General features: G+C 47.9%; 1 protein-coding gene across 1 annotated transcript; it reads left to right on the plus strand.

The window, feature by feature from the left end:
* Positions 1–4,239: 4,239 nt before the first annotated feature.
* Positions 4,240–8,556, plus strand: ACKR1 (atypical chemokine receptor 1 (Duffy blood group); the record flags this gene model as incomplete). Its single annotated transcript, XM_082204387.1, is given in 3 exon segments — positions 4,240–4,272; positions 6,273–6,329; positions 6,333–8,556. Coding segments are annotated over 3 exon segments (939 nt in total). The 3' UTR covers positions 7,182–8,556.
* Positions 8,557–23,986: the final 15,430 nt, after the last annotated feature.

A 23,986-nucleotide genomic window follows, 5' to 3' on the forward strand; every position in this document is an offset into this window, starting at 1 on the left:
TAAAACAACTACTACCCACTGCTCTGCTTTTGTAAAACAAATAAACAAATCCAGAACATTCCAGGCTCCACAGGCAGCATTCAAGACAGCCTCACTTCATGAAAGCCCCATGGACCTAGAGTAGAGAAACTCAGAGACATAGGGAAGCATAGAGAGACAAGGGACAGAAAAGTGAAGAGCGATACAAGGCTTTGTGGGGGACCAAATATGACCCAGATGCTCTATTGATATTGTGGGTTGACTTGGGAAGGGTAAAATCACCCCTCAATTTGTGTTGTTCTCCAGCCCCAGTACTGCATTCTGCTATGTTTGGGTGAACCAAGAACTGCATCACAAAATCCAGACAAGTATGAAATCCAAAAAGTAATTTCATTCTGATCCACACATTTGTCCAAGAGATGCAAATCAGGCCAGCCCACGTCTGAATTCACAAAATTTGGATTTCCTAAATTCAAATGCCCATTACTGTATTGTATTGTATTTGCGATGTGCAAATATTACTGACCTACTGTCGTCTTCTGCTTCCGTTGTTGTTTTTAAGCAACGTTCTAAAAATAAAAATGGATACGTGGATCAGTTTTTAAAACAGAAGTTTCATACGCAGTGCTTTGCAAGCAAGAAACACATGTTTATATTCCAGTTGTTGTGAAATGCAAAAAAAGGTGTGCTTTCATCCAGGGATGATAACAGAACTGCCAGACCCTGAACTTGGGAACACGGAGAGAAATACCTTTCCATTATCCAAAGATAACTACATTTCACTTCACACATCAACAGAACTATTCCTCTCCTCTTGGACACGCTTTTAAATAGCTGATCGCTGTCTCCATCCGCTCTGCCAAAACTTCCCTCCCCTAATTGCATAGAGCCCCCAAGCACTACCAGACCCTGAAATACATCCCCTGACTCTTCCTCGCGCTTGAGCTGGTGGAACATCTTTCTGCCTCTTATTCTCTGCAATCCCGCCCTGGCAATAGCTCAAGGTACTCCAAATAATTGTCCTGCCCTGTGTTGCTAAATCTCTTAAAGCAACTAAACTGGTTGCCGGTTGTTTTCTGGGCCAAATTCAAGGTGCTTCCTTAGACATTTTAAGCCAAAGAAGGAAATGTTATTCCACCAGAGTTGAGCTGCCTGTGCTCTAACGCCAGAAGACAGGTGCTCCTGATGGTCCTTCCTCAGTTTGAGGAGTGTGGCACAGAGGCCCAGGAAAGGGCCTTCTCAGTGGTGGCTCCTCATATTTGGAGCGCCCTCTCTGGCCACACTGAGTTGAGCTGCCTGTGCTCTAACGCCAGAAGACAGGTGCTCCTGATGGTCCTTCCTCAGTTTGAGGAGTGTGGCACAGAGGCCCAGGAAAGGGCCTCCTCAGTGGTGGCTCCTCATATTTGGAGCGCCCTCTCTGGCTTCATCTCTTTATACTTTCAGGTGGCCTGTTAGGACAAACCTTTTCCAGCAGGGTGTTTTGAGGAAAAGAGACCCAACCGCTGCCTCTAGTAGCAGTAATAACCAGCGTTGTTTGCTGACTTGTTGCTATGTATGTTTTAAAAGCAGGCACCCCAACCTTCAGCCCTCTATATGTTTTGGACTACAATTCCCATCATCCCTTACCACTTGTCCTGTTAGCTAGGGATCATGGGAGTTGTAGGCCAAAAAACCTAGAGGGCTGCAGATTGGAGATGCCTGTTTTAAAGGATTCTGCTGCTTTTATTTTATTTATTTCCCCCCTCTATTTGCCTGTTGTAAACTGCCCTTGGGTTGCGCGAGGGGTGTTAGTACGGTCAAAAGAAAGAGTCTAAGTGCTTAAAAGAAGATAAAGGTGGCAACAGCCTCTGAAACGATGAACCCAGTTCCTGCGTTAATGCAACTGGCATGTGCTGGACGTCTCTCTCTCTCCCACCCCCCCAATGGAAAGTGTTTTCATGAGAACGCAAGTCCAGACAGGGCAAAATTGGCAGCCTTCCTAGGACAATCTCTGAGTTTGTTTGCACTGTGGAGTCACAGGGGAGACTGGCCCTGCCAGGCCATTGTTCTCGACTGTTAATTACCGTCAAAACAGAAATAATTTGTTTTGTTCCTGGAGAGTCTGGTGTGGATTCTGTGATTAGAGGAGGCCTTTCCTCCTGAAGCTGTGTGTCTTGTCAGCGTACAAACACATAACATAAGGAATTCACTTGCCAGAAGATGGGGGCGGCAATTTAGCTTAGAACTGGGAAATATCAGACCTGGGCCAACCCAGGGAATACCCATCCCAATCCTGTCCGCTTCCTCCCCTTCCTTGGTCTCAGTCTTGCCTTTGTGCAAATGAGCAGGGAGGAGAATGGGGACCAAACGGAAATGAGTTGGTTCTGCTGAGGGCTGGGCAGCCCATGAGGTGGACTGAAGCAGCCATCTTGGGTGGTGGAATCCCATGCTGCAGCTTCTGCTAAGATCTCACCGCCAGCCACTGCCACACAACCACAGCAAGCAAGACCTCAGCGGAGGGCGCAGCCTCTCTCCACCTCACCTCAGGCAGCGAAATGGGACAGGCCATCCTTAGATTTGTCTGCCATTTACCTTGGTTCCACTTCCTGCTGTCTGTTCTATCAGTCCTAAAGGAAACCAGCCTCCAACTGGTGTTTTCTTTTTTTTGGTGATTTACGTAGGTGGACCTAAGTTACACTGGGACCCTTTAGGAAAGTTCCTTGGTGTAGTGAAATGGGTCCATTTGAGGCCCAGGGAGGGCATACTGAGATTGTGCAGAGGCTTTTAGAGTCTGATGCAAAGTCATAGGCCTGACAGAAGCTTTCAGGCTATCTATTAGGCCTGTTGCACTGACATCATTGCCAAAACTCAAGCTTCCATTTTCATAGAATGGTAGAGTTGGAAGGAATCCTGTGGGTCATCTGGTCCAACCGAGGACTCTCAACTAAAGCATCCATTTTGTCAAAGCTTAGCCAGCTGACAGACTGCTTTGCCCACACTTAATATTTCCTGCTACTCGCTAGAGATGAAAATGGATTCAGTTTGTCTCCAAAAGGCAGGCTTCTCCTAATCTGGAGTTTCCAAAACAATCTGAGAACTGAAACACAGCCATCCCTTGAAATTTGTGCTTGCCTGAATTTTGCAATGTAGTTCACCTGCCAAAAAAAGGGGGAAAGAAACTGCATAGTGTTCAATAGGCAGCCTATTGGTGAAAATAATGCATTGCATTAAGGAGAATTGCTTTGCAAACATGTATGTTAGGCAAGATTGCAAACAGAAATGTACACATCCAGAGAAGTTTGCACTAAGATGCAGATGATTTCCACGGGGACTTAAAACAAAACCTGCAAACTGGTGTGGAAATGTGGCTCACCCATCTTTGTTCCTCCTGGTCCTCTGATCCAGGGTTCACTGTCCTCCTTCTGCAAGTTGAGCCAGTCTCCAAAACTTTGCTCCCCTCTTTCCCCAGGCCACCTAGTATGCAACAAACAGAACTCCCAGGCAATTTGCTTGTTTAAGAAAAGGCTAAGGTGGGAAATAAATTTCCATTAATTCAGAGCCGCAGCCTGACAGGAGAGGCATAAAGTTATCAAAGCAAATATGAAGGAGGGAGGCTCATTTACATGCTAGCTGAGTGTGTCCTTCAGTGATGACTTTTTGGACCAAATAGATCTACTGCTCCTTGAGATCTTCAAGCCACGTGTGTGTGTGTGTGTACGTGTGTGTGCGTGTACACACGCACGCGCACATGTGCACACAACTATTTTCCTACACCTTTCCCCACAAAATGCTTCCCTACATCCAAGAATGCCTGATCAGTCTTTCAAAGGCTTAGTTTGTGTAAGAGATGCAGCTAACTCATATTTTTATTTTTATTTAATTTCTATACCGCCCTATACTCGAAGGTCCCAGACCTTTATCTGACACCAGAAGAAGGAGCACTCCTGCCTGCCAATGTCCTCCCCCTCCTTAGTCTCAGTCTTGCCCTTTGCATACCCTGCAGGTGTACTGAGGGAAAAAGGGGACATCCCATTTTCTATCACAAGAGAACGGCGGCCATTTTGGTTGTTGTGATCTCATGCGATTTTACGGCAGTAACCCCACCCTACCCCGCGAAAAAGCATCTTTTTCAGGGCTGCAATTTCGTGTGGTGCCCCCATAGCACATGGGGATAATAACTAGAATTATTTGCCTCTGCCTGCCATTGGTTTTGGCTTCACCTATCAGTGGCTCTGGCTCCACTTCCTGTTGGGCTCCCTGCCTTCTGCCCCACGGGTCGCAATGGGGCACCATACATCACTGCACAAGCCTACAGTTAGCCAGGGCCTGATAGATATAAGAGGTGGTCTCAGCTGCAAAGCCCATCCTTCTCGGAATGGAAACAAAGAGACGTTAAGTCAAAAGCTACAAGCAGAGAAAATTGTGGCCCTGCCTTTCAAGCCCAGGTAGCAGGCGTCCCTTCCCAAATGCAATTACTTTGGGTGAATATGACAAGCAAAAATGAATGCCAAGCTTCCCACCAACAGCCAATAAATCCAGCTCAGGGTGGCTTATGGCTCTCCCTCCCTGATCCTCCAGACAGAAATTGACCTCGAATGTTTATGTTATCTTAAGTCTGGAGAAACAGGGAAGCGTTTGAAGTACGGGTCTGCAGGAAGAAACAAACTTCATTTGGCGGACCTCAAGGCGGCATCCCTGAGTTGTTCCCCAAGGCCAGCAGGGACCAGGTCCAGAACTGCTTTGCTTCAGCAAGGCGGCTCCCAAGGCCATCCTTTCCAAAAGCCAAAGGAAGCCACTTGGCTCAGGCAGCAGATCAGGCAATGGAGGCTGGTTCAAATGGGACCAACCATGGTTTTCCCTTGGCCAGCTGCCATCTGCCTGCTTCCTTTTTTTCCCAACCAGGCTCTTCTGGCCAGCTTCCTCCTCCTTAGACTCAATGATGCCTTTCTAGAACATGGCAGGAAGATGGAGGAAGAAGGGCATGGAATTGGAATGGCTCTGCTCTGCCTCCACCTAATTTTTGACACCCTGCCTCCCACCCTGCCAATGGGCACCAGCCACCACTAAGATTTTGTTGGTTGGTTGCAATTCTATCCCATCTTATTTCTGCAAAAAGCTCAAGGTGGCGTACATGGTGTGTCCCGTCCCCCCATCTCATTTAATCCCTACCAACCCAGACTCTGCAATCGTCCTCTGAGGTCCTTCTTCGTGTGCCCCCTTCGCAAGAGGTTCGGAGGGTGGCAACACGAGAACGGGGCCTTTTCTGCAGTGGCTCCTCAGTTGTGGAATTCTCTCCCCAGGGAGGTTCACCAGGCACCTTCATTATACACTTTAGGCACCAGGCAAAAACATCCCTCTTCAAACAGGCCTTTGGCTGATTGACATGTCAAGCCCTTGTGGGATGGGAGGAGGTTATTGGTTTGTTGCTGTCCTTAATTTTATTATGTATTTTGTGGTGTTTTTTTATCTTGTATTTTTGTGTTGTGAACTGCCCAGAGATCTATAGATGAAAGGTGGTATACAAATAGAATAGAATAGAATAGAATAGAATAGAATAGAATAGAATAGAATAGAATAGAATAGAATAGGTAGGTTAGGCGGAAAAGCAATGACTGGCCCAAGGTCACCCAGGGAGCTTCATGGCCAAGTAGGGGTTTGAACCCTGGTCTTCTAGGCCCTAGTCCAACACTCCACACTGGAGGCAGATCTACACTCATGGTTTTTAACGTTCGCAATGCATTATTAAAATGTGACACCAGAGGTCTCTGTGGAGCAACCAGAAATCAGGTAGACAGTGTTTCAACTATAGACTCATTATACTTCTACGGACTTTCAAAGTTTGAGATGTGTGTTCTTTTGATTTCAAATATATTAGAGAATTTACAAGTGTACACAATTTGTTTTTGTTGTATATTATGCAACAAGAATTGCAGTGATATCTAGTATGCTGGTCTTCGTGTTGCTTGTGCTGTTTATTGGCTCTCAGGAGAGGCAGCAAAGGAACATAGGAAGCTGTCTTACACTGAGTCGAGCCGCTGGTCCTGGTACAGTATTGCCAACCCTAACTGGCAGCAGCTCCCTGGGGCTTCTGGTAAGCGTCTCCCCCCACCTAGAGACACCATTTGGGATTGAGCTTGGGCCCTTCCATATGCAAAGCAGATGCTCCACCCCTGAGCCAGCTACAGACCTTCCCCGTGCAACTGCTTCTGGTGACATCATCCATGCATTTGCGTTTGGCTGAAATAGTTCTGCTTATTTTATTTTTGTTAAGGGTGCTCTCTAAACCTCTGTGTTGTGTCTCGCCCTTTTTTCAGGACAGGAGCCCAAGCCATGTCCTGGAATCTGCAGACTTTGCAGACCTGCTGGCCACCTGAACCGAGTATTATCCCTACGAAGACACCACGCTCGCTGACAGCGCTCTCCCTGCGCCGTGTTACAGCACATTTTGCTCCTCGGTCGGCGGCGTCATCCCGACGTTCCTGGTGGTAGCCGGCACTTTGGGCATCCTCGGCAGTCTCGCCCTGGCCATCGCCTTGGTCATGTGCTTCCGGCTCTGGGAGCAAACCGGACTCATTCTCACAACGCTGTCAACTGCCCTCTTTGCCACCATCTTGCTGTTTTTCGCGGCTGGGATCAGCTGGGGCTGGACCTTCGGGGACAGGCTCTGCCAGGCGGCACAGGCCACGAAGTATGGGTGCCAGTTTGCCCAAGGGCTCTTGGTGGCTGCCTGTGTGTGTCCAGCGCCCAAGGCCACCCTTCCTGGCTGCCTCTTGCCTCTCGTTCTCTGGGTCACAGGTTTCCTGCTTGCAATCCCTGTAGCCATGATCCACGGCACAGGTAAAGACGGGGAAGCAATATGTGCCCTGAGACAGGCACCTGAGCTGCTCTGGTGGTCTCTCACTCACGTCATCTTCTGGATAGCTGTTTTCTACATCCTCCCAGCGGGGGTCGCTCTGGCCAAGGTGGCGCTGAAGTGGGAGAGGGCCGCGTGGCACCCACCCGCAGTCATCACTTGGCTCTTCTACCTTCTCTGGGCGCCGTATGGAGTGGCCCTGATCCTGGACAAGCTGCTGCAGATGAACTTGCTCACCCATACTTGCAGCTTGCAAGAGCATCTCAGCTACTTCCTGGGGCTATCCGAGGGGCTGGGGGTCCTCTACTGCATTCTGTGCCCCTTCTTAGTTCTAGGGATGGTCATCCATCACCGAAGGGCTGCCCAATGAGGCAGGCAATAAATTCGGGAGGGGGGTGTCCAACTACAATCAACAGAGCTTTAATCTACAGATCATTTTATATCTGCTTCTGCCTCTGCAACAAAGCCTGGAGGGTGGCGGACTTCCTTAGAATTTCCTAGTAGCCAAGCTTGCTAAATAAATAAAGTTCTGCGGTCAGGCAATCCCAATTCTGCTTCCAGAAATGGTGGGTTCTGCAATGTGAATTCTGCAAAAAAAAAAAAAATGGGCTATTCTGCCTCTGAAAATTGAAGCGAGGCCACATTGTGCAGGGGTAATGAAGCACATGCCACATACCGCAAGTTTGGAAATTTTATTCAGACATCCTTTCAGCCAGTGACAGACCTACATTTTGGGGGCCCTGAAACATTAAATGCTATGAGGACCACTTTGCAACCAGCAACAAGGTCTGAGTAACCACTGTTATTGTTAAAAAAAATAACTACTACATCTCAGATTTTGATTAAAATCGCTGTACTGGGCTATCTCACATGTCCCAAGTCACTGGTGCGAATAAAAATGTCCTGTGCCGTGTAGTTTTCAAGTTGTGCAACTCAAGTTGGGGCTAGTAGACCCAACCTTTTAAAGCCACGTGGACCCACCTTGGATCAGGCTGTAGCCTACTAGTTGTCCTGGCCGATATCTGGTTTTCAATATCATGATATATCTGCAGCTAAATACCATGCTATGCTGATATATCACAATATCTGGAATGTATCTTGGCTGCTTCTTCCTCCCCACCTTAGGGGAGGGAGGAGCAACCGAGATACATCACATAACCCAAGCTCCCATACGAATACCCACTTCATTCAAATTGCTCAGCAGGAAGCCTCCCGCCCCTCAGCTGAGTGAGCCCCCACACCACTCCAGCTTGTGTGAGCCAGAGGGGGAGGGGCTTCCTTAAAGGCACACACAAGGAAGGAGATGGAGCCCCAGAAGGCCCTCACCCAGAACCTTTCCCCGACTCTGTCTGTTTGTTTGCCTGCCTGCCTGCGCCTTTGCCGTCCGCAGGCAATTTGAGCTGGCACAATGTATTGCCAGCTCAAACTGTCTGGAACCAGTATCACGATCTGAGCACCGTACTGTTTTCATTTATTTTCAATTAATTATTTATTTATATGATTTTTAGAAAAATAAATACGTAAACGTACATTTAAAAAAAAATCAAAACCCAAATATCAAGATTGCTCTGAATCTCCTGACTCCACCACCCCATCCCTTCCATGGGTCCAAATAACAATATTTACAAACTGCATATCAATACTTGTCCAAATTTTTGTCCTTCCAAACTTTCCATTACTTTTGCAAGTGTAATTAAAATCCTGCTAATACGATGGTCTCGTAAATAAACCATAAACTTTTCCCATTCTTTTCTTTTTTTAAGTTCTTGTCTTCTTGATTTGTGAGCTTCCCAGTTAATTTTGCCATTTCGGCATAGTCCATCAACTTGGTTTGCCATTCTTCTTTAGCCGGGGTCATTCCTTCCATCCATCTCTGGGCTAGCACCATTCTGTTTTCAGACAATGTGCCAATATATCGCTCAGCTCCAGTGCTGGCCCATCAGTTGAAGACCGGTGCTCTAGAGTGAATTCAACCGCCAAATAATAGGCAAATGAGGGAGAGATGAGGGAAGTGGCTTTGGGTAAGAAACCTGCCTAATAATAATAATAATAATAATTTATTATTTGTACCCCGCCCATCTGGCTGGGTTTCCCCAGCCACTCTAGGCAGCTTCCAACAAAGATTAAAAATACATTAAAATGCCACACATTAAAAACTTCCCTAAACAGGGCTGCCTTCAGATGTTTTCTAAATGTCAGGTAGTTATTTATCTCTTTGACATCTGATGGGAGGGCGTTCCACAGGGTGGGCGCCACTACCGAGAAGGCCCTCTGCCTGGTTCCCTGTAGCAGTTTTCCATAATGTCAAGTTAGGAAGGTTCCATAGAAGAAATATATTTAGAGCAACAATGCAATCTGTTGCACAGGATCCAGCCATTCTGCAACCTGGTGGCCCCCAGCTCCCATCCTCCTTGGCCATATTGTAGGAAAACAGGGCCATGGTTCTTTGTGCTAGGAGTCTTCAAAGTTGACTCTCTCCAGTGGCGTAGCGTAGGGGGTGCAGGGGGGGCCGGCCGCACCGGGTTCAACATCTAGGGGTTAGGGTTAGGGGGCGCAAATCCACGGGTTAGGGGGTGCAAATCCACGGGTTAGGGGGCGCAAATTACTTGCTTTGCCCCGGGTGCTGACAACCCACGCTACGCCACTGACTCTCTCTCTCTTTGTTAGGGGTGGGCAGAAGTAAAAAGATAAGGAGAACCCGGCTGCGTCCCATCCAACCCATCTTCCAGTTCTCTTGCCTCTCCCTCTCGGACAGCCAGGTAGAATGGCTGCAAGTGGCTGTGTTTCGGGGAGGGGAAAAAGCATCGTGACTTTTGGCCTCCTCCAAGTCAGCCCATCAGAAGGGCCTATGATAGAGTTTTGTCTTGCTGGTCCTAGTTTCCTCCCCCATCACCACCACCTTGGAGAGAAACTGTGATGGCCTGGGAATCTGATTCAGAGGCTGAACCGGAGGAATCCCAGCCTGCACTGGAGTCCCCACCTCCAGAGCCGGCTGAGCCGGGGCAGGGCCTTGAGTCTGAAGCGCCTGCACCTGTGCCGGATCCTCAGGAGCAGACACCAGATGAATCCACTCTGGCTCCGAAGGTGATTGAGGACCCATTGCCTACAGGTGCACCTCTCCCAGCCCTGTCAGGGGAGGGTGAGCCTCCCCCTGGGTCCAGTAACCCTCCAGCCTCTCCTGAGCTGCAGAGGCTCAGGGCAGAGAGGCGAAGGGAACTGGGTTCTCTCAGGAGGAGTGCTCGCCTTAAGGCCAGGAGAGGCGGGTCACCTGTGGGCCGGGACCACCCCTGGCCTCAGAGGAGATAAAGACCAGTCAGCCCGGTCCCAGGTTGCGGGAGCAATGTCTTTGGAAACCTGTTTCTGCCAGCACCCAGACATGTTCTTCCAGAGTTCCCGACCTTGCCCGGCTCCTCGCTTTGGACCCCGCTTCGCCCTTGGTCGACAGTCTCCAGACCCTCGACCCAGGACCGGACTCTGACCACGCCTCATGGTAACCTCCTCCCGGGACCAGCACAGAAACTCTGTGACCGTTCTGCCTGAAAATATGAATTTGCCTCACACCACATTGGACCATCTCATCTTAAGACACAGATTGCCTCTTCTTCCACAGGAGAATAAAGCCCTGGCTTCCTTCTCTCCTGGCGTCTCTCCCAGAATGCCTCTTGGGACCATCATTCTTCTTCCATCTCCGGGGATCGGTGCCAGTGCTGTGGGCAGAGAGAGGCTGCATGGAGGCAGCAGAAAACGGATCGGATCCTTCTTCCCTCCTTCTCCTCCTGCCTCCCCCATGAAGATGCAGTATATTTTGCTGGAGAGATTCTGGCTGAAATGTGACTCCCCCCCCCAACCTGCCAACGGGCCATTTGACTCAAGGCACGATAGGAGGGCACCCTGGGGCCTATTTCTGTTTACTAGCGGGTAGCAGAATTGCTCGCTCCATTAAGGCTGGCAGTAGGACTGCAAGGCAGGCAGACTCTCTTCCTGCTCCCAGGCCTTGGGACAGAAGATGCTCACCCAAATTTGTTGTGATGCTTGGACTGGAACTGCCTCACAGAGTCGAGGGGAGACACATCAGCGCAGCGTTGGAGCACTTGTCCCCAGTTCAATTTACAGCCTCTCTACAGCAACAGCAAACTCAATTTATGGAAGTTTTTCTCTGCCTCTCTCATAATACCATACCCTCCAGCTGTGCTTTCTTTCTTTAAAAAATGTTTAGGGGTACTCTCATTTTGACTAAAGAAAACCACCATTTTATAGTTCAAATCAGGAAAAATAAATACAGTAAATGGACAAAAGTACAAAGAACTAGCATTACCTCATGATGATGTAAAATAGTTAGTAATTTTCCTACTCATATTAAAATACTGCCCCTCAGTGAGGCGAGACTTTCATCAGTAAAACACCACACATACACATTCCACACTGCTTCACACATTAAACGCTCGCTTCTGTCCAAGACTCAGGAAACACTGGGAATGGAAATAAAGCTGCCATCAGAGGTGGTAACAATGAAACTGACCAATCACCGTGCTAGATTCCAACTCCTACTTCACACATTAAATGCTCGCTTCCGCCTGAGACTCAGGAAACATTGTGACAGGAAATGAGGCCGCCATCAGGGGTAGCAACCGAACTGACGATTCACCGTGCTAGAGAAGAAACTAAACTAAAATTTAAAAAATAGTTTCTTCTCCCATTAGATTCACAAAATGTTTAGGGGTATGCGTACCCCTGCGTTACCCCAGAAAAAAAAGCTCTGCCTTCCAACATCTCGAGTCCCAAAACCAGGACCCATGACTGTACTCTGTGTGAGTCGTGTGACCCGCATGGAGTCCAAAATATGCACTTTGGGGGGGGGATATGTGACGTTGTGGCCCCCCAAAAGTGCTTTCTTTGGGGGAAGCACTTTTGGGGGCAAGATCTTGGCGCAGAATCACACCAGATCAGAGCACCCAAAATGACTGCCGAGTTCTCACTCGAGAAAATGTGATGTCCTGTTTTATTCTGAGACGCTTCTGTGGTGTTTAATAGTAGAACTCAGAGCCATCCAACTGGGTTGGGTGCTCAAAGATTCTGCGCAGGCAAAAGGAAAGCAGAATTATCTGCCACAGGACATAGCGATGGTTACCAGCTTGGATAGCTTTAAAAGAGGGCATGGCAAACCCATGGAGGATGCGACTATCAATGGCTGCTAGCTGGGACTCACAAGGAGAGCTACTGTTGTGTCCAGTTCCTCTTGTGGTTTTCCCACTGAGGCATCTGGTTGACCAGACCACCACAAGGGTGAAGGTCTCTTCCCCCCTCCCTTAAAATATTTGAGGGAAACCCCTCCCCCAATGTGGATGAGCTTTGCCATTCAAATGGTGTTCATGTGCCACGTCTTGTGATCAATTGTGTCCGTCCGTCCCCGCTGCCATATTTTATTCAGGTCGGGATCCCAGTTGTTCACTTTGGGAACAAGATGCTCTATTAGGTGAGCCTCTGGCCTGACCCAGCCACTGGGCTCTTCTGATCACCTGACAACACACTCATGATTTTAAAGGTAAAGGTAAAGGGACCCCTGACCATTAGGTCCAGTCGTGACCGACTCTGGGGTTGCGGCGCTCATCTCGCTTTATTGGCCGAGGGAGCCGGCGTACAGCTTCCGGGTCATGTGGCCAGCATGACTAAGTCGCTTCTGGCGAACCAGAGCAGCACACGGAAACGCCGTTTACCTTCCCGCTGGAGCAGTACCTATTTATCTACTTGCACTTTGACATGCTTTCGAAGTGCTAGGTTGGCAGGAGCAGGGACCGAGCAACGGGAGCTCACCCTGTTGAGGGGATTCAAACCACCGACCTTCTGATCAGCAAGTCCTAGGCTCTGTGGTTTAACCCACAGCGCCACCCGCGTCCCTTACTCATGATTTTACTCTTGTGCAATTTACACAAGGAGGGTGGTGCACCGGGGTGGTTCTTGCTTCCAACACAAGCCTGATCCCACACACCCAGTCGCTCAGCCGACCATCCCATGGCACAGTCTTCGGGCCAACCTTTCAAATTTTCAAACTTGTGCCACAGTTCTAATGTACAGAAAGCAATAGGAGGAGTGGATCCTTTCCTCAGGGCCAAGACTCTCCCCCCTCCCCCCTCCGGGTCCCAAGTACCCTCTCGCCCCATGTGGCTTCTCCCCTGGCACAACAGTGCACTTAGTGAACCATTATTTGATCAGAGCTCTCAGCACATCACCTTTTAAACATGCACACATACACAACTGCTGTCCTCCTAAACCAAGGATTGATTTGCCCATCTGCAGAACATTTTACAAGGCTGCATATTAATCCCGCCGCACGCTCTCTAACCAGAATGCAAGCTCTAAAACATCCTGTACCCTTTGCTCCTTACATGCTTTCATTAACTATTGTTCATTGGGACTTAAATACACATCAAATTAAATGCACTTATCAAAACCGGGGGGCAGTGGAACATGCTCTTCCCGAATGCCGGCATTCTTGGATTCAGACTGCCCTCTGCTGGCTGGGATGAGCGCTGCGGAACATATACCGAGATGGAGATAGGCTGACGTCTCCAGTCTTGCAGGGCGGGCATTTATTTACAGTGGTACCTCGGTTTAAGAACAGTCCTGTTTAAGTACGATTCGGTTTACAAACTCCGCAAAACCGGAAATAGTGTCCCGGTTTGCAAACTTTACCTCGGTCTAAGAACAGAAGCTGAACAGTGGAAGGGCACCGGTGTCGAGAGGCCTCATTAGGGAAAGCGCACCTCAGTTTAAGAACGGTTTCGGTTTAAGAACGGACTTCTGGAACCGATTAAGTTTGTAAACCGAGGTACCACTGTACTAGGATTCCGGATGCCTGATATGTCTAAAATGTGGAAGGCTCTCTGAGCAGTGGAGGCAGAGCTAATCTCCATTAAGTGATCCTGAGTGTGTACTTTTGCTTAGTCCAAACTTTTTTCAAAGAGGGCCAGATTTGATGAAGTGGAGGGTCATGAGGGCCAGCCAAAGGGCCAACACCAGAGTTGCTGAGCTTTTATAAGATTTTACATCAGGAAATAAGATGCCACAGGCCGGATTAAACCAGCCAGTGGGCCGGATTAGGCCCCCAAAACAGACTTTGGACATGCCTGGCTTAGAAGGAAAAAGGCCAAAAGAGAAAAAAGAGGCTGTAAAGATGAAGACTCCCATCAGCCCCACCCAGAATGGACAGTGGACAGGAACGGAGTCCGGCTGGATCAGGCCAAAGGCCGCCTCTAGTCATAGTGGCCAACCACTTGTGTCTGCCTATGTGTGGCATCATCTACACTCAACACCTGTGCCGTCTCCAACTACCTGCGCACATGGGTGCAAAAAAGGGTACACGACCCTGATTCACACTGAATGACAGTGGCTGTCCAGGGTTTCAGGCAGAGGTCTCTATCAGCCCTACCTAGTGTCAGGGATTGGCTAGAGGAGGAATGGTGGAGACTCCTCCCCAGCCTGACCCTTCCAGAGAAGGAGAAGAAGACAGTTCAGAATTACAGCAGAAGTCTGAGGGAGGTCACAGCTCAGAGGCAGATGAGGGGGAAAGCTGGGAAATAATGGGAGAGGAGGAGGAGGAGGAGGAGGGTGACAGATGATGCACTCAGTGTCTTTAGAAAGGATTCCCTTCCCCCAGAACCCAGAGAGCATTGAAAGTAGGAGAGTAAAGAGCTCAAAGGCAGAGGGCACCCACAGCGATGACGCATGAGGCAGTGGGAGAGACAGAGAGGGTGGACACTCACTCAGGACAGCACCATTATTCCAAGAGGCTGTGTTCCCAAGCCTCTTTCTGTGAATATTGAATAAAAAGCAAATGGTAAGGACTTTTCCTTGTCTTGTCCATTCCTGGCAACCTGCCATGGGGGTTGGTTCCTCTGCCACCTGACACCTAGAGATGTTGGGGGTTGAACCGGGGACCTCCTGCTTGGCCGCTGGTCATTGGATTCTTTTATTCCAAGGCTAATATGGAGTAACTCTCCATCTCTGAGTTCTCCCTGACAACTTCTCAAAGCGACTCTCCAAGACCTTGTGAAAAGCAGGGTCTTCCGCAGTCCTGTTTACCTGAGATTCCGAGGAACATAGCACAGGAACATTGAGAAACATGGAATCGTAGAGTTGGAAGGGATCCTGAGGGTCATCTAGCCCAACCTCCTGCAATGCAGGAATCTCAGTTGGAGCATCCATGGCAGACGGCCTTCCAACCTCTGCTTTAAAGCCTGCAATGAAGAAGAGTCCACCACCATCTGAGATAGTCCATTCCACAGCTGAACAATTCTTGCCACCAGAACCTTCTTCCTGATGTGTCAGGGAACTGACATCGGAGCGAGAGGCGAAGGGGAGGCTCCCAGATGATGCTGGCGAAGGACCCAGCAGCAGGGGGAGAAACAGCTCAGTAGAGGGGGAAGCCAATCAGCGCAACACCAGGGATAAAGGGGGGCAGACGGGGGAATTGGAGAGAGGGCTCCAGGACTCTTCACTGGACATCAGTGAGGAGAGCCCAGGTCCTCTGCTACCCACGCCTTCCCTGCGCAGAAGACTCCCGCGCAGTGAGAGGAGGAGGAGACTGGGTGTCAAACAACTTTTATGTTGGAAGAGGTTCAAGAAACGCCCACTGACGGATTCTGCCAGTGACTGAGGCAGCCACCATGAGAAGGGGCTGTGCAGTCAGAAAGGTTTAACAAGGCAAATTAACCGAGAAAGGCACCAGCTTACGCACGAGTAACTCATACCCATTACATGATGCTTAGTCAGAATCTCCTTTCTTGTAACAAAGCCATTGGCTTGGGTCCTGGCTTCTGGAGCAGGAGAAAACCATCTTGCTCCATCTTCCATGTGACAGCCCTTTAGATATTTGAAGGTGGCTTTCATATTGCTCTTCTCCGTCTCCTCTTTACTTGGCTAAACATACCCGATTCCCTCAACCACTCCCCACAAGGCTTGGTTTCCAGACCCTTGATCATCCTGGTCACCCCCCTCTGCATATATTCCAGCTTGTCAATATGCTTCTTAAATTGTGATGCTCAGAACTGCGCACAGTACTCCAGGCGGGATCTAACAAAAGGCAGAACAGCGTGGTTTTCATGTTTGTGAGAATCAATTCTAGAGATGTAACATGTTCAGAAATGGCCCAGGGGGGATGTTTATCACCATTTACTTCACACACACACACACACACACTGGAAACCTTTGGGAAAGATTGAAATACAGGCAATACTTACCTCCTTATCAAACTAACATTTAGTTTGCTGCTTTTAGAGCATACAGTGGTACCTTGGGTTAAGAACTTAATTCGTTCTGGAGGTCCATTCTTAACCTGAAACTGTTCTTAACCTGAGGTACCACTTTAGCTAATGGAGCCTCCCACTGCCGTGTGATTTTTGTTCTCATCCTGAGGTAAAGTTCTTACCTTACCTTAGCGGAGTCTGTAACCTGAAGCATCTGTAACCCGAGGTACCACTGTAAAAGGCATCCCTTATAACTTAACATTATTATTATTATTATTATTATTATTATCATTATTGTTATTATCATTATTATTATTTATACCCCACCCCCGGCCAAAACTGGGCTCAGAGCGGCTAACATCAAATGTATAATGTATAATGTATAACACATTAAAATAAACACACATTTGGCCATGGAGCTCACTGGGTGATCTTGGGTCAGTCACCAGCTCTCAGCCCAACTGTCTCACAGGATTTTTGTAGAGAGCCATATTCCTTAGAGGATAAAAATGTAATAATAAAAACTAAATAAGACCTGTGAGGGCTTTCCCCCCCCCAGCCGGAACTCACTGGAACTCAGTTCTGGCACCTCTCAGGTGGGCGCCATTGCCGTTATAAGAGAACAAGGGAGGTGTTCATGGTGAGTTCCGGCACCTCAGTTTTTAGGAAAATAGCACTGAGGCCTACTTTGTTTTGGAGAGCTTTCTCCCAGGCATAATGTGTCAGCTTTTGGGGAGAGAGGGGACAAGGTCAGCCACAAAGAGGAGCCAAGTGAGAAGGGCAGCAGGTTGAGGATACTTGATTCTAGTAGCTCCAAACTAGAACTCAGGTCCATCATCACAAGAAAGCAACAGCAGTGTAGAGACGGCCTGGACACAGGGAGGGGAAACAGAACAATCGGGAGACCCTGTTCTTTTGCTGAAGGCCCCCCCCCCCAATTTGTGGCAATGTTGCGAACAAACCAGAACTCCTCTGAAATACTTTCTATTGTGGCATGGGTGAAATGGAATTTGCCACAATCATAGGTATCCTGAGAATTACTGTTTATTGATGCATTTTCTGCTCAAAGCAGCCTCCACCCAATTTGGAAATGTTAAGTTGTGGTTAAGTAATAGGGGGAAAGCATGTTTCTTGGAGACTCTGCATACCGAATGGAGAATGTGCACATTGCCTGCAGAATGCACAGAATTGTATTTTTATGTTGTGAGCTTCCCTGTGGTCTTTGGCTGAAGGCTGGTATACAAATAAGGGTGGTAATAAATTAAATTAAATTAAATTAAATTTAAAAAATAAAATAAAATAAAATAATAAAATACAAAGGGGTGGTAATAAATAAATAAATAAATAAATAAATAAATAAATAATATGCACATTTCTCAAGACCTGTTGCGGATCATGCATAATAGCTGGGGAGTGTACAGAATCAGAATTCAGCCAAGAGATGCACAGTCCTCAAAGCTTGCTGGGGATTAGGCATACTGACTGGGAAATGTGCACAATTCCCCTCTTTGTTATTGTGCACATTAGCCACTCCTGATTGGTCACTGTAGGAAAGTGGAAGGCAGACTAGCTGGACCTTAGATCTGAACTAGGCAGGCTCTCTTCCTGCACTTATGGGCTCACATTAAAGGTTCCAATGGGTTCCTCTGACCAAGGATCTCATCCTTCGATGGCTTGCGTTTCATTTGGACAAAGTAACTGTGCAAAAACAGTACCTGTCAGAAGTTTGCTTAACTGGATCACAACCCTCTCCATCTTACTCCCCCCCCCCTGGACTTGAAAGCAAGAACAGACTTTAAGGAACAGAGCCAACACTTTGTTCTCAATGCTCACATCATTATCTCTGAGGTTGAGCATTCCCTTATCAAGAATGAGAACTTGGGTTGCAAACAGTTTCTTCTGTCGCCACCCAATTATATTCCCTTTTAGACATTCATTGAGTTGCTGTGGCTGGGTAGCTCAGTCAGTAGACCACAATACTCTTAGTGTAGTGGGTTCGAGTTCCACGTGGGACAGAAAGACTCCTGCGTTGCAGGGGGTTGGACTTGAAGACCCTTGTGGTCCCTTCAGACTCTATAATTCTATTATTTTCTCCCCATCACTTCTTGGCTTTATGCAAAAATCATAACAGGTAGCATTTTGGGAGACTCCAAAAGTGTTTCCCATGTACAACTATTATTTAAGGTAGGTCAGTTTTATCCCCATATTATAGATAAAGAACTGAGGTTGGAAGGAGCAGGAGTGAGAAAATTCAAAGAGAAGGAAGCTCATACCAAGTTCTTCATCAAGCTGCCTAAGTCATTCAAAATGACCCTGGCTCTAATCTAGGACTGGGGAATCTGTGACCCTTTAACTGTTGCGGGACTTCATCTCCCATCATTCCCAGCTGATCATGGCAAATCGTGATGGGTGATGGAGTCCAACAATGCCTGGAGGGTCACAGATTCCCCATCCCTGATTGAACTCTCCTAACTGCTGTCAGGCTTCAGGGAATCACCGCCCCCCCCCCATGACAGTAGATAAGCAGGACAAAGGAAAATGAGTCTTCTTACCAGTTAGAAACTTTAATAATTACAGTGAGAGAACAAAGAACCCATCTCCCAGAATGGCGGTGCTCCCAATTAAGGATTTCCCCCCCTTACGTCCCTATTGATCTACGTCACTTCTACGTCTTGTAATCTGAGCTTGTTCCCTCTGTTTTGTGTGCTTTCTGCTCTGCCACTTTCTGAGCATTTCTTGACCTTGGGGAGAGCAGAGGAATGCTTTCCAGAGACTGTGAATCTGTTAACCCTCTCTCTCCCACTGTTTCTTCGACTAGCTGTTCCCCATCCAGTATTTCCCAGCTTCTGCCTTCTGAACTATGTCCCTCTGCAAACCACTGTTCCAAATTCTGATCCTGGGAAGATTCAGGATCTGGAGAGCAGGAGTGGGGGGGCCTCCCACAATTCCTCCTCTGTGCAGTCCTCCTCAGCACAGTCCCTGAAAACTGCCTTTGCACTCTCGACATTATGACAGAGATCCTTGCAATCAGTCGACTTCCTAGCCTTTCAAAGGTTGTGGAAATGTTTTCTGGCCAGTGTGAGTTGCTGGCATCATCCTTCTCCAGGGCTCCCCTCTCTCCCCCCCAGGCTTCCGAGAAGTGAAAGCATGGAAACGTATGGAATGGGGGCACCTGCCACACTGAGCAGATGCACGTTGATCCATGCGCGCACGTGAACAGCAAGGTGCAGTGCGGCGCATGGCCTCCCGCTTCCCATATTGCGACAGCTGAGAGGTATTTTGACAAGTTGATAATGCGATGTTCCAGTGCGTCCCTTGCATGACAGTGAGGCAGATGGCGGAGGAATGCAGCAAGGTGGGCCAGCCTCTGCAGCACTAAGGACAGCTCCTAGTGACCCACTGGCTGCAATAAAGGCTCAAGCTCAGGGCTATGCGCTGGTCACAAGGCTCAGTTTGAACTTCCCTGTCTATGTGTTGGCTATCTATGGCTTGGTGGGTGACAAGCTCAGCAACTAGGAAGATCTTTTGTTCCTTAATCATCAGCATTCGAGTAGGACTCTCCCAATATACACATGTCAGAATGCCATTTTGCCCAATAAACACATTTGTGCAAAGCAGTTTCTCCTAAAATAATGCCATTTGCGGATGTTATTTTTTGCTAATGTCTGCATTCATATGCGCACTGTGTTCCTGAGGGAAGTGAGCTTAACATCTCTGGGAAGCTGAGTGATGGGGCTGTCAACATGTTAACTGCTGTCAGAATGGCCCAGCTCCCCTGCTTAGGCAGCAAGCCTCTCTCAGCTTGCATATTTAGGCTCGGAGAGAGAGAAGGCTGACCTCTCCTCTGCAGCGGACGAGAGAAGTTGGGTATCTCAAAGGAACATGCTGTGGCAGGAAAGACTGACATGACAGAAGCATACCCCCGTTTCCATCTGTGAAATGCTCCAGAAAGGATGGGCAGACTCAGCCCAGATCCTGCCCTCGGCCCTCTCTGTCTGGCCCTTGGGCGTCTCCATAGGCCACACCCCTTTTCTGCCACTAATTGTTACCCTCTGCGTTTTTGCTGGAATGTGTCCTCTGATAATACCTCTTGCTTGCCTGGGCGGAAAACATGAGAGAGAGAGGGGGGGGGAGAGAGAGAAATTTATCAGTAAAAAAATTACATTCATTAGCTGTGACACCTGCATTGCAGAGGGTTGAACTAAATGACCCTGTGGGGACCCTTCCAGCTGCACAGTTAATTTCCCCCCCCCCAAAAAAAAAATATTGATTAAAGAAAATTTAATATGGTCTCTGCAAAACGAATAAATAAAGCATTGAATTTATAGCCTCATTTTACATAATCTCAAAGCATTAATGGTCCATATAGGCTGTCCACAGACATGTTTGTGAAATTGGTGGGAGAAATTTGCTATCTTACATATTAAAAGAATGGGGGGCGGGTTTCATCAAAGGTGTGTCTCTCTTTATAACACCTTTGGTAACCCTTCTAAGCCCAGTTACTCGCTCTGAAATAGTCAGATATTGTTGAACCGTGCCTCGAGGTTGTACCTCAGCTATACTCCAGCTGTACATTTCTATGATTCACTTTCATCTCTGTCCCAGCCCACTTGTGGCCCCTGGAATGTTTCCCTGTAGGAAATGCGGCCCTCCGGCTGAAAAGGGCCCTCCTCCCTACAAAGCCTGACTGGCAGGTGAAGATGAGAGAATACTTGGAACTTGTGAAAATGACTAGGAGAACAAGAGGAAACTCAAACCAGAAAGTGTGTGAAGAACGGATAACATTTAAAGAATATCTAAAACAACGTTGTGAAAATGCAAATCTCCTGACAGGTCTAGAAGGAACCTTGAATATTAAGGAAAACTATAAATGTAGAAAAAAAATTCTGGATATGTAACAGATATAACAAGAAATGCGGTTAAAAATATGTAGAAAGCACAATGAGGTGAATCAGAAGTCAAAAGTGTGTGTGATGTTAGACGATGTGTTGTTAGTTAATGTTTAGTTGTCATTGAGATATTGTCTTTGTTTGTGTTGTTATATGTAAATTGTTTTGCAATAAAGTTAATAAAAAGAAAGGGAAAGGCCTCCTCCTGCATTGATGATGTTGCTATATTTGTTATAGCTCTTTATCCTTAGTAAGAATTTAAAAAACTCCTTCAAAATAAAGCTTGCCCAACTCTGGTCCAGATTACTTTGGAATCGTATTCTTTAAAGGAGGAATTGAGGTGGCCGCAGCGGGGAGTGAGTACCGCTCAGCCGTTTATCTCGGCAAATGAAGAGAAAGAGGAGAAGGGGGAGAGAAGATTCACTCTCTCGCTGAGGAGGGAAGATAAACGTCATGCCACAGGCTGAGCCGGCGGAGGATTATGGCCAATATCCCCCATGTGTCACTTCCTCTTCCCGGGGACTGAAGCTGCGTTTAATGACAGTTAACTGAAAAGGGCAGGCGACGAGGAAGCCCAAACTGCTGGATGACATGCCTTCCTCTTTTAATAACTTGTCAGCTGCCCTGTCGGCCGTGAAATAGCAAATGGTTATGAGATGTGCCAGCAATCAAACCGGGGAGCAGGGAGAGGAGGAGAAACTTCGGCAACAGAGAATCGGTGGGTTGGTGGGTGGCTGGTAGGGACAGAATTGTCAAAGCCAGGGAAGAGATTTGGCTGCACTGGATTTATTTCTCTATCTGCCTCATTGTTGCCATCCCATAATCACCAGGAACAGACAAATCAGTCAATTCCGGTTTCTCCCCGGCGACATTTACACAACAGATTTAAAGCACTGTGAAGACACTTTAAAAACCGCCATGGCTTCCCCACTCCCCCAAAAAAAAGAATTCTGGGAAGTGTAGTTCGTTGAGGATGCTGAGAGTCATTACGAGGTCACTATTGCCCTCCCAGCACTTGGAATTGTAACTCGGGGGGGGCAATAGGGGTCTCCCCTCGGCACTATTGACAAACTATAGCTCCCAGAATCCTTTGGGCACTATTGACAAACTATAGCTCCCAGAATCCTTTGGGGAAAGCCGTGAGTGTTATAAGTACAGTGGTACCTCAGGTTACAGACGCTTCAGGTTACAGACTCTGCTAACCCAGAAATAGTACCTCAGGTTAAGAACTTTGCTTCAGGATGAGAACAGAAATCGGGTGGCAGCGGCACAGCGGCAGCAGGAGGCCCCATTAGATAAAGTGGTGCTTCAGGTTAAGAACAGTTTCAGGTTAAGAACGGACCTCCGTAACACGGACCTCCGGAACGAATTAAGTTCTTAAGCTGAGGTACCACTGTAGTGTGCTGCTTTAAATGTCTGGTGTAAATGTGGTCCCGGTTTCTTATTTTGCTAATCTTCAGCTCGGTTCTCCACATTTCCAGATCAGCTTGACCCATAATAATAATAACAATCCATTATGAAAATTCAGCATTTTGGTGCTAGTTTCTCCACATGCGTGCAATTCTGTATGAAATTTTTCCTCATGCACACATTTTTCTGAGAGCAGCCTTCCTTAATATTGCTGCACGCTGTCCCAATCTCTGAGCGGTGTGAGATTCCAGGCTTTCCAGGCACTTGCTGAGGGTTCATTTGGAAATGAGGTTGTGGTATCTTTAGGATATATTGTCGGGATTCAAGCCTGCCTTCAGGAGAAACTGGCCACTCTCCAGGCACCCGGCTTAAATCACCAGTTGACCTCCCTGTCTGCATTCCCGGCAAGATCCAGGCAAGGTCACAATCGGCGATCCTCCTCATGCGTGAGGAGAACACACCACTCTTTCCTGCCCCCAGGGGCAGGGGAAAGAGATAGACAGAAACGTATTTACATGCCTTTATTTCTGTCTTTGCAGCGTTACAGAGAAACACGTCTGCTCTCTTCAAACTCCAACAGCAGAGAGACAAACTCCACCCATACTTCCTGTACAGCTCATATTACACTGTGAGCGAATTCCGGTGCTTTGCACTGTGAAAAGACTGTCCCTTTGTTTCCCACGGAACTGTATTCAACATTCCCATTATGTTTTGCTTCCAAGCTAGCAGCAGCTCATGGTTGCATTGCTTCTTTTCCGTAACATATATGGTGTTTTTACACATATATACAACCTGAGCCTACGATGGAGGGGCTCACAGCATTCAGCCCCCCAAGCGGTTCTCACTTCTGCCATAGCCACAGCCCTGGATTCAAACAGGCACCAGCCATGGCACCCACTCCCTGCAGCTTGCTGACTTTCACAGCCTGCAACCATCCCCCCCAGGCCACATCATCCCCAACTGCAGTCCTAAACCCCCCACTCTGCTTTGTTTCTGCTAACTATCTCAGAGCTCAGGGAGGTGCCCCACACCTCTGCTGCCTGAGTCTTGCATTTGTTAATGAGCTTCCCTTTGTTCTCCTTTAATGGCCCATCTCCCAGGCGGTCGCCTAAGGAAGGTGGCCTGACTTATATCTTAATCCTTGCTGGATCCAGGGGTTCAGGAGGCTTGATTAAATTCGAAACCTTTACTAGATCCAGGATTTTAGGGGAGTCTCGCACCCCTAAACTTATAACAATATAATGACATGATCCAGAATGCTCACCTTCTGGTATTCCCTTACTTGCCTGGACAGAGAGGGTGTGTGTGTGTGTGTGTGTGTGTGTGTGTGTGTGTGTACCTCTGAATTATGTGCAGCTTGGATGCAGCACAGCGTACAAAAGCAAGACTCAGGTATGTTACTCCGCCCACTTTTTACCTCTGGCCACACATCCCACCAGCACATGGCCCCCAACTGGTTGCCCTTGCAGGAGGGTGCCTCCTCTATCCTGGCTGAGAAAAGGCTTCTCTGCCCCTGCACTCTAATGGAAATGAACCTTCTCCGTTTTCCATGGGGTGGCAATGAACACTTCTCAGCCTATTCTTCCCCAGCTGATCTTTCTGCTGTGTTTACGATGGCCCCGTAATTTGCAATT

This window comes from Podarcis vaucheri (assembly GCF_965113315.1).
Source record: "Podarcis vaucheri genome assembly, chromosome: 16".
Lineage (NCBI taxonomy): Eukaryota > Metazoa > Chordata > Lepidosauria > Squamata > Lacertidae > Podarcis > Podarcis vaucheri.